The sequence below is a fragment of the Saimiri boliviensis genome (assembly GCF_048565385.1).
Source record: "Saimiri boliviensis isolate mSaiBol1 chromosome 16 unlocalized genomic scaffold, mSaiBol1.pri SUPER_16_unloc_2, whole genome shotgun sequence".
Lineage (NCBI taxonomy): Eukaryota > Metazoa > Chordata > Mammalia > Primates > Cebidae > Saimiri > Saimiri boliviensis.
In genome coordinates, this window is record NW_027412500.1 from 297,718 (window position 1) to 307,694 (window position 9,977).

General features: G+C 38.5%; 1 protein-coding gene across 1 annotated transcript; it reads left to right on the forward strand.

The window, feature by feature from the left end:
• Nucleotides 1-3,944: 3,944 nt before the first annotated feature.
• On the forward strand, nucleotides 3,945-7,007 carry LOC141583172 (pre-mRNA-processing factor 40 homolog A-like). The gene is given in 3 exon segments (XM_074392508.1): nucleotides 3,945-4,135; nucleotides 4,321-6,494; nucleotides 6,497-7,007. Coding segments are annotated over 3 exon segments (2,760 nt in total). The 5' UTR covers nucleotides 3,945-3,968; the 3' UTR covers nucleotides 6,916-7,007.
• Nucleotides 7,008-9,977: the final 2,970 nt, after the last annotated feature.

A 9,977-nucleotide genomic window follows, 5' to 3' on the forward strand; every position in this document is an offset into this window, starting at 1 on the left:
GTTGTCAATGTGTGTATTCAACCTACAGAGTTAAAATGATGTGTGTTTGCAGCAGTTCAGAAACCCTTTCTTTGGAGAATGTAGAAACAGTCATTTCCAGCCCTATAATGGCATATAAGAATTAGTAGTAAGAAAGCCTTTAAAAGGCAGAAGACCCGCTTCTTACAAACTGATATGTTGTGTGTTGTTTCCTTTTAGGAAGTTGCAACTATGTTTAGATTCAGCGAGTTAGAAACACCTTTCTTCCAAAAGCTGCGTTTGGACCTCCCAGAGTGAAAGGGAGTTCAGGCTGTAATGTGAAATATCTGGCTCTAAAACAAAGGCGGAGCTATCTAGCAGAATGGTTGTCAGTGTGTGCATTCAATTTACAGAGTTAAAATGATGTGTGTTTGAAGCAGTTCAGAAACCCTTTCTTTAGAGAATGTAGAAACAGTCATTTCCAGTCCTATAGTGGCATAAAAGAGTTAGCAGTAAGAATGCCTTGAAAACGCAGAAGACCCGCTTCTTACAAACTGATCTGCTGTGTGTTGGTTCCTTTTAGGAAGTTGCATCTATGTTTAGTTTCAGCGAGTTAGAAACACTTTTCTTCCAAAAGCTGCGTTTGGACTTTCCAGAGTGAAAGGGAGTTCAGGCTGTAACGTGAAATATCTGGCTCTAAAACAAAAAAGCAGATATCTAGCAGAATGGTTGTCAATGTGTATATTCAACTTAAAGAGTTAAACTGACGTGTGTTAGCAGCAGTTCCGAAACCCATTCTTTGGCGAATGTAGAAACAGTCATTTCCAGCCCTATAGTGGCATATAAGAGTTAGCAGTAAGAATGCCTTTATAACACAGAAGACCCCCTTCTTACAAACTGATCTGCTGTGTGTTGTTTCGTTTTAGGAAGTTGCAACTATGTTTAGATTCAGCGAGGTAGAAACACGTTTCTTCCAAAAGCGGCGTTTGGACATTCCAGACTGAAAGGGAGTTCAGGCTGTAATGTGAAATATCTGGCTCTAAAACAAAAGCGGAGCTATCTAGCAGAATGGTTGTCAGTGTGTGCATTCAATCTACCGAGTTAAAATGATATGTTTTTGTAGCAGTTCAGAAACCCTTTCTTTAGAGGATTTAAAAACAGTCTTTTCCAGCCATTTGGTGGCATATTAGAGTTAGTAGTAAGAATGCCTTGAAATCACAGAAGACCTGCTTCTTACAAACTGATCTGCTGTGTGTTGGTTCCTTTTAGGAAGTTGCATCTATGTTTAGATTCAGCGAGTTACTAACAAGTTTCTTCCAAAAGCTGCATTTGGGCATTCCAGAGTGAAAGGGAGTTCAGGCTGTAATGTGAAATATCTGGCTCCAAAGCAAAAATGGAGCTCTCTAGCAGAATGGTTGTCAATGTGTGCATTCAACTTACAGAGTGAAACTGACGTGTCTTTGCAACAGTTCAGAAACCCTTTTTAAAAGAATATAGAAACAGTCATTTTGAACCCTATAGTGGCATATAAGAGTTAGCAGTATGAATGCCTTGAAAACACAGAAGACCCGCTTCCTACAAACTGATCTGCTCTGTGTTGATTCCTTTTAGGAAGTTGCATCTATGTTTAGTTTCAGCGAGTTAGAAACACCTTTCTTCCAAAAGCCGTGTTTGGACATTCCAGAGTGAAAGGGAGTTCAGGCTGCAATGTGAAATATCTAGCTCTAAAACAAAAATGGAGCCATCTAGCAGAATGTTTGTCAATGAATGTATTTACTTTACAGAGTGAAACTGATGTGTATTCGCAGAAGTTCAGAAACCCTTTAATTGGAGGATGTAGAAACAGTCATTTCCAACGCTTTAGTGGCATATAAGAGTTAGCAGTAAGAATGCGCTTAAAACACAGAAGACCTGCTTCTTACAAACTGATGTGATGTGTGCTGGTTATGTCAAGGAATTTGCATCTGTGTTTAGATTCAGCAAGGTAGAAACAAGTTTCTTCCAAAAGCTGCGTTTGGACATTCCAGAGTGAAGGGGATTTCAGGTTGCAATGTGAAATATCTGGCTCTAAAACAAAAACAGAGCTATATAGCAGAATGGTTTTCAATGCGTACATTCAACCTACTGAGTTAAAATGATGTGTGTTTGCAGCAGTTCAGAAACCCTTTCGTTGGAGAATGTAGAAACAGTCATTTCCAGCCCTATAATGGCATTTAAGAGTTAGAGGTAAGAATACCTTTAAAACACAGAAGACCCGCTTCTTACAAACTGATCTGCTGTGTGTTTTTTCCTTTTAGGAAGTTGCAACTATGTTTAGGTTCAGCGAGTTAGAAACACGTTTCTTCCAAAAGCTGCGTTTGGACATTCCAGAGTGAAAGGGAGTCCAGGCTCTAATGTGAAATATCTGGCTCTAAAACAAAAGCGGAGCTATCTAGCAGAATGGTTGTCAGTGTGTGCATTCAACTTACAGAGTTAAACTGAAGTGTGTTTGCAGCAGTTCAGAAACCCTTTCTTTGGAGAATGTAAAAACAGTCATTTCCAGCCCTATAGTGGCATATAAGAGTTAGCAGTAAGAATGCCTTTAAAACACAGAAGACCTGCTTCTTACAAACTGATCTGCTTTGTGTTGGTTCCTTTTAGGAAGTTGCATCTATGTTTAGTTTCAGCGAGTTAGAAACACGTTTATTCCAAAAGCTGCGTTTGGACTTTCCAGAGTGAAAGGGATTTCAGGCTGTAATGTGAAATATCTGGCCCTAAAACAAAAAAGGCGATATCGAGCAGAATGGTTGTCAATGTGTATATTCAACTTAAAGAGTTAAACTGACATGTGTTCGCAGCAGTTCCGAAACCCATTCTTTGGAGAATGTAGAAACAGTCATTTCCAGCCGTATAGTGGCCTATAAGAGTTAGCAGTAAGAATGCCTTTAAAACACAGAAGACCCGGTTCTTACAAACTGATCTGATGACTCTTGTTTCATTTTAGGAAGTTGCGTCTATGTTTAGATTCAGCGAGTTACTAACACGTTTCTTCTAAAAGCTGCGTTTGGGCATTCCAGAGTGAAAGTGAGTTCAGGCTGCAATGTGAAATATCTGGCTCTAAAACAAAAACGGAGCTTTCTAGCAGAATGGTTGTCAATGTGTCCTTTCAACTTACACAGTTAAACTGACGTGTGTTTGCAGCAGTTCAGAAACCCTTTCTTTGGAGAATGTAGAAACAGTCATTTCCAGCCCTATAGTGGCATATAGGAGTTAGCAATAAGAATGCCTTTAAAGCACAGAAGACCGGCTTCTTACAAACTGATCTGCTGTGTGTTGTTTCCTTTTAGGAAGTTGCAACTATGCTTAGATTCAGCGAGTTAGAAACACGATTCTTCCAAAAGCTGCGTTTGGACATTCCAGAGTGAAAGTGAGTTCAGGCTGCAATGTGAAATATCTAGCTCTAAAACAAAAATGGAGCAATCTAGCAGAATGTTTGTCAATGAGTGTATTCAGTTTAGAGAGTTAAACTGACCTGTGTTTGCAGCAATTCAGAAACACTTTAATTGGAGAATGTAGAATCAGTCATTTCGAACGCTATACTGGCATATAAGTGTTAGCAGTAAGTATGCGTTTAAAACACAGAAGACCCGCTTCTTACAAACTGATGTGATGTGTGTTGGTTCCCTTTAGGAAATTGCATCTGTGTTTAGATTCAGCGAGGTAGAAACACGTTTCTTCCTAAAGCTGCGTTGGGACATTCCAGAGTGAAAGGGAGTTCCAGTTGCAATGTGAAATATCTGGCTCTAAAACAAAAACGGAGCTATATAGCAGAATGGTTGTCAATGTGTGCATTCAATGTACAGAGTTAAACTGATGTGTATTTGCAGCAGTTCAGAAACCCTTTCTTTGGAGAATGTAGAAACAGTCAATTCTAGCCCTATAATGGCATATAAGAGTTAGAAGTAAGAAAGCCTTTAAAACACAGAAGACCCGGTAGCAGCAGTGGTCGCCTGCGGAGCAGTCTGAGCCCGATGATGAGGCCAGGGACGGGAGCTGAGCGTGGAGGCCTCATGATGGGGCACCCTGGCATGCATTATGCCCCGATGGGAATGCACCCTATGAATCAGAGAGCAAATATTCCTCCTGTCCCTCAGGGAATGATGCCTCAGATGATGCCCTCTGTGGGAGGGCCACCAATGTGACAAAAAGATAAAATAAAACAATTTGCTACTGCCAGATGCTTCTCTCTTTTCTGGGGCCTTCTGTTTCCATTGGGCCAATCAAGGATATTCGGCTGTATTTAATTTAGGACTTGCAGATTAGTTTGTCAGGTAAAACAGGATTAACTAGTCTTCACCTCCAGAATTTACAGAGATCTCTGAGGGAGAAGATGCCTGGAATGATGTCGTCAGTAATGCCTGGAATGATGATGTCTCATATGTGTCCAGCTTACATGCAGCCTGCCTTACCGCCAGGAGTAAATAGTATGGATGTAGCAGCAGGTACAGCATCTGGTGCAAAATCTATGTGGACCGAACATAAATCACCTGATGGAAGGACTTACTACTACAACACTGAAACCAAACAGTCTACCTGGGAGAAACCAGATGATCTTAAAACACCTGCTGAGCAACTCTTATCTAAATGCCCCTGGAAGGAATACAAATCAGATTCTGAAAAGCCTTACTATTACAATTCTCAAACAGAAGAATCTCGCTGGGCCAAACCTAAAGAACTTGAGGATCTCGAAGGATACCAGAATACCGTTGTTGCTGGAAGTCTTATTACAAAATCAAACCTGCATGCAATGATCAAAACTGAAGAAAGCAGTAAACAAGAAGAGTGCACGACAACGTCAACAGCCCCAGTCCCTACAACAGAAATTCCAACGACAATGAGCACCATGGCTGCTGCAGAAGCAGCAGCTGCTGTTGTTGCAGCTGCAGCTGCAGCAGCAGCTGCTGCTGCTGCGGCCAATGCTAATGCTTCCACTTCTACTTCTAATACTGTCAGTGGAACTGTTCCAGTTTTTCCTGAGCCAGAAGTTACTTCCATTGTTGCTACTGTTGTAGATAATGAGAATACAGTAACTATTTCAACTGAGGAACAAGCACAACTTACTAGTACCCCTGCTATTCAGGATCAAAGTGTGGAAGTATCCAGTAATACTGGAGAAGAAACATCGAAGCAAGAAACTATAGCTGATTTTACTCCCAAAAAAGAAGAGGAGGAGAGCCAACCAGCAAAGAAAACATATACTTGGAATACAAAGGAGGAGGCAAAGCAAGCCTTTAAAGAATTATTGAAAGAAAAGCGGGTACCATCGAATGCTTCATGGGAGCAAGCTATGAAAATGATTATTAATGATCCACGGTACAGTGCTTTGGCAAAGTTAAGTGAAAAAAAGCAAGCCTTTAATACCTATAAAGTCCAAACAGAAAAAGAAGAAAAAGAAGAAGCAAGATCAAAGTACAAAGAGGCTAAAGAGACCTTTCAGCGTTTTCTTGAAAATCATGAGAAAATGACTTCCACAACTAGATAAAAAAAAGCAGAGCAAATGTTTGGAGAGATGGAAGTTTGGAATGCAATATCAGAACGTGATCATCTTGAAATCTATGAAGATGTTTTGTTCTTTCTTTCAAAAAAGGAAAAGGAACAAGCAAAGCAATTGTGAAAGAGAAACTGGGAAGCCTTAAAAAACATACTTGGCAACATGGCTAATGTAACATACTCTACCACTTGGTCTGAAGCCCAGCAGTATCTGATGGATAATCCAACTTTTGCAGAAGATGAGGAGTTACAAAACATGGACAAAGAAGATGCATTAATTTGCTTTGAAGAACACATTCGGGCTTTAGAAAAGGAAGAAGAAGAAGAAAAACAGAAGAGTTTGCTGAGAGAAAGGAGATGACAGCAAAAAAATCGGGAATCCTTCCAGATATTTTTAGATGAATTACATGAACATGGACAACTACATTCTATGTCATCTTGGATGGAATTGTATCCAACTATTAGTTCTGACATTAGAATCACTAATATGCTTGGTCAGCCTGTTTTTTCATTAGGATCAACTGCACTTGATCTTTTCAAGTTTTATGTTGAGGATCTTAAAGCACGTTATCATGATGAGAAGAAGATAATAAAAGACATTCTAAAGGATAAAGGATTTGTAGTTGAAGTAAATACCACTTTTGAAGATTTTGTGGCAATAATTAGTTCAACTAAAAGATCAACTACATTAGATGCTGGAAATATCAAATTGGCTTTCAATAGTTTACTCGAAAAGGCAGAAGCCCGTGAACGTGAAAGAGAAAAAGAGGAGGCTCGGAAGATGAAACGAAAAGAATCTGCATTTAAGAGTATGTTAAAACAAGCTGCTCCTCCAATAGAATTGGATGCTGTCTGGGAAGATATCCGTGAGAGATTTGTAAAAGAGCCAGCATTTGAGGACATAACTCTAGAATCTGAAAGAAAGCGAATATTTAAAGATTTTATGCATGTGCTTGAGCATGAATGTCAGCATCATCATTCAAAGAACAAGAAACATTCTAAGAAATCTAAAAACATCATAGGGAACGTTCCCGCTCTCGATCGGGGTCAGATTCAGATGATGATGATAGCCATTCAAAGAAAAAAAGACAACAATCAGAGTCTCGTTCTGCTTCAGAACATTCTTCTAGTGCAGAGTCTGAGAGAAGTTATAAAAAGTCAAAAAAGCATAAGAAGTAAAGTAAGAAAAAGAGACATAAATCTGACTCTCCAGAATACGATGCTGAGCGAGAGAAGGATAAAAAAGAAAAAGATTGGGAAAGTGAAAAAGACAGAACTAGACAAAGATCAGAATCAAAACACAAATCGCCTAAGAAAAAGACTGGAAAGGATTCTGGTAATTGGGATACTTCTGGCAGTGAACTGAGTGAAGGGGAATTGGAAAAGTGCAGAAGAACACTTTTAGAGCAACTGGATGATGATCAATAAATTATACCAAATATATGTTTACAGTATGATTTAAAGTCTAATTCAGACCAGGGACTATATTTTAAGTTCAACAGAAATAACACTGGGTTTTAATTGTATCACAGGAAAAAAAGTGCATTTAAGTATTGTTATCATGGACTTTATAAAAGCAAAGGAAATTGAAAATAACTTAGATTCTGTATCAAGAATCATATTTTCATACAGTCATAACTGTCTTTCTGTGACCCTTTCACAGGGCACTGTAGGATGGATTAAAGGTGGCAATTTACTGATAACTGCAGATGTCTCTACTTTGTTCTAAAATCTAAGTCATGAGGTGATTTGATTTACTTTATAGAAGCTGGATTTTGAAGATATAATGAAAAATTTTTTGATAATACAGTAGTACAAAAAAAGCACCAGCAACTGATAAAACTGCTTTTTTGAGCACTACACAACTGATTAAAGCCAATGTGATCTTTTATGGTGAAACTCCTCAGAAATAGGTGTTTTTGCTGGAAACTTGGTAGACCCCTAATTATAGTGGTGCTAATGAGCACTACTATAATAAAGCCACCATTATTTTTTATCAAACATCTGAATACATTTTAAAAAGGCTATTCTGAGGGCATTATTTTGAGCATCTATTCTGAGGTGATGTTTAAAAAAAAAACTTTAACATCAAATCAAAATGTAAAATAATTTAAATATATTGCCTTAAGGACCTACTAAAGAATGTGCCACCAGACTTTAAGTGATAGTTGCAATATCCCTGTCTTAAAAAAAAATGGACTTAAACATTTTCTTTAACAGTTGTCTTTTTTTTCTAAATTCAGTCTTTCTCTGGCTTTTTTTCCCCTGCTATTGAGGAAATATTTTGCCTCCCCTACTCACTGAGAAGTATTGACTTCGTGGTACACATTCTAAAGCATTTCTGATTTGAATATTTTTGTATATTTGTATCAACTATTAAACCTTCTCTTCTAGTGAAAAAAAAGAAAAACCACAAAGACCCGATTCTTGCAAACTGATCTGCTGTGTGTTGTTTCCTTTTAGGAAGTTGCAACTATGTTTAGATTCAGTGAGTTAGAAACACGTTTCTTCCAAAAACTGCGTTTGGACATTCCAGAGTGAAAGTGAGTTCAGGCTGCAATGTGAAATATCTAGCTCTAAAACAAAAATGGAGCTACCTAGCAGAATGTTTATCAATAAGTGTATTCAGTTTACAAAGTTAAACTGATGAGTGTTTGTAGCACTTCAGAAACCCTTTAATTGGAGAACGTAGAAACAGTCATTTCCAATGCTATAGTGGCATATAAGTGTTAGCAGTAAGAATGCCTTTTAAACACAGAAGACCCGCTTCTTACAAACTGATGTGATGTGTGTTGGTTCCTTTTAGGAAGTTGCATCTGTGTTTAGACTCAGCGAGGTAGAAACACGTTTCTTCCAAAAGCTGCCTTAGGACATTCCAGAGTGAAAGGGAGTTCAGGGTGCAATGTGAAAAACTTGCTTTAAAACAAAACCGGAGCTATATAGCAGAATAGTTGTCAAAGTGTGCATTCAACCTACAGAGCTAAACTGATGTGTGTGTGCAGCAGTTCAGAAACCCTTTCTTTGGAGAATGTAGAAACAGTTATTTTCAGCCCTATAATGGCATATAAGAGTTAGAAGTAAGAAAACCTTAAAAACATAGAAGAACTGCTTCTTCCAAACTGATCTGCTGTGTGTTGTTTCCTTGTAGGAAGTTGTAACTATGTTCAGACGCAGCCAGTTGGAAACACGTTTCTACCAAAAGCTGCGTTTGGACGTTCCAGAGTGAAAGGGAGTTCAGGCTGTAATTTGAAATATCTGGTTCTGGAACAAAAGTGGAGCTATCTAGCAGAATGTTTGTCAGTGTGTGCATTCAATTTACAGAGTTAAACTGATGTGTGTTTGCAGCAGTTCAGAAACCCTTTCCTTGGAGAATGTGGAAACAGTCATTCCCAGCCCTATAGTGGCATATAAGAATTAGTAGTAAGAATGCCTTGAAAACACAGAAGACCCGCTTCCTACAAACTGATCTGCTGTGTGCTGGTTCCCTTTAGTAAGTTGCATCTATGTTTAGTTTCAGGGAGTTAGAAACACATTTCTTCCAAAAGCTGCATTTGGACATTACAGAGTGAAAGGTAGTTCAGGCTGTAATGTGAAATATCTGGCTCTAAAACAAAAAAGTAGATATCTAGCAGAATGGTTGTCAATGTGTATATTCAACTTGAAGACTTAAAATGATGTCTGTTTGCAGCAGTTCAGATACCTTTTCTTTGGAGAATGTAGAAACAGTCATTTCCAGCCCCATAGTGGCATAAAAGATTTAGCAGTAATAATGCCTTGAAAACAAAGAAGACCCGCTTCTTACAAACTGGTCTGCTGTGTGTCGGGTCCTTTTAGGAACTTGCATCTATGTTTAGATTCAGCGAGTTACTAATAAATTTCTTCCAAAAGCTGCGTTTGGGCATTACAGAGTGAAAGTGAGTTCAGGCTGCAATGTGAAATATCTGGTTCTAAAACAAAAATGGAGCTATCTAGGAGAATGGTTGTCAATGTGTGTATTCAACTTCCAGAGTTAAACTGATGTGTGTTTGCAGCAGTTCAGAAACCCTTTCCTTGGAGAATGTGGAAACAGTCATTCCCAGCCCTATAGTGGCATATAAGAATTAGTAGTAAGAATGCCTTGAAAACACAGAAGACCCGCTTCCTACAAACTGATCTGCTGTGTGCTGGTTCCCTTTAGTAAGTTGCATCTATGTTTAGTTTCAGGGAGTTAGAAACACATTTCTTCCAAAAGCTGCATTTGGACATTACAGAGTGAAAGGTAGTTCAGGCTGTAATGTGAAATATCTGGCTCTAAAACAAAAAAGTAGATATCTAGCAGAATGGTTGTCAATGTGTATATTCAACTTGAAGACTTAAAATGATGTCTGTTTGCAGCAGTTCAGATACCTTTTCTTTGGAGAATGTAGAAACAGTCATTTCCAGCCCCATAGTGGCATAAAAGATTTAGCAGTAATAATGCCTTGAAAACAAAGAAGACCCGCTTCTTACAA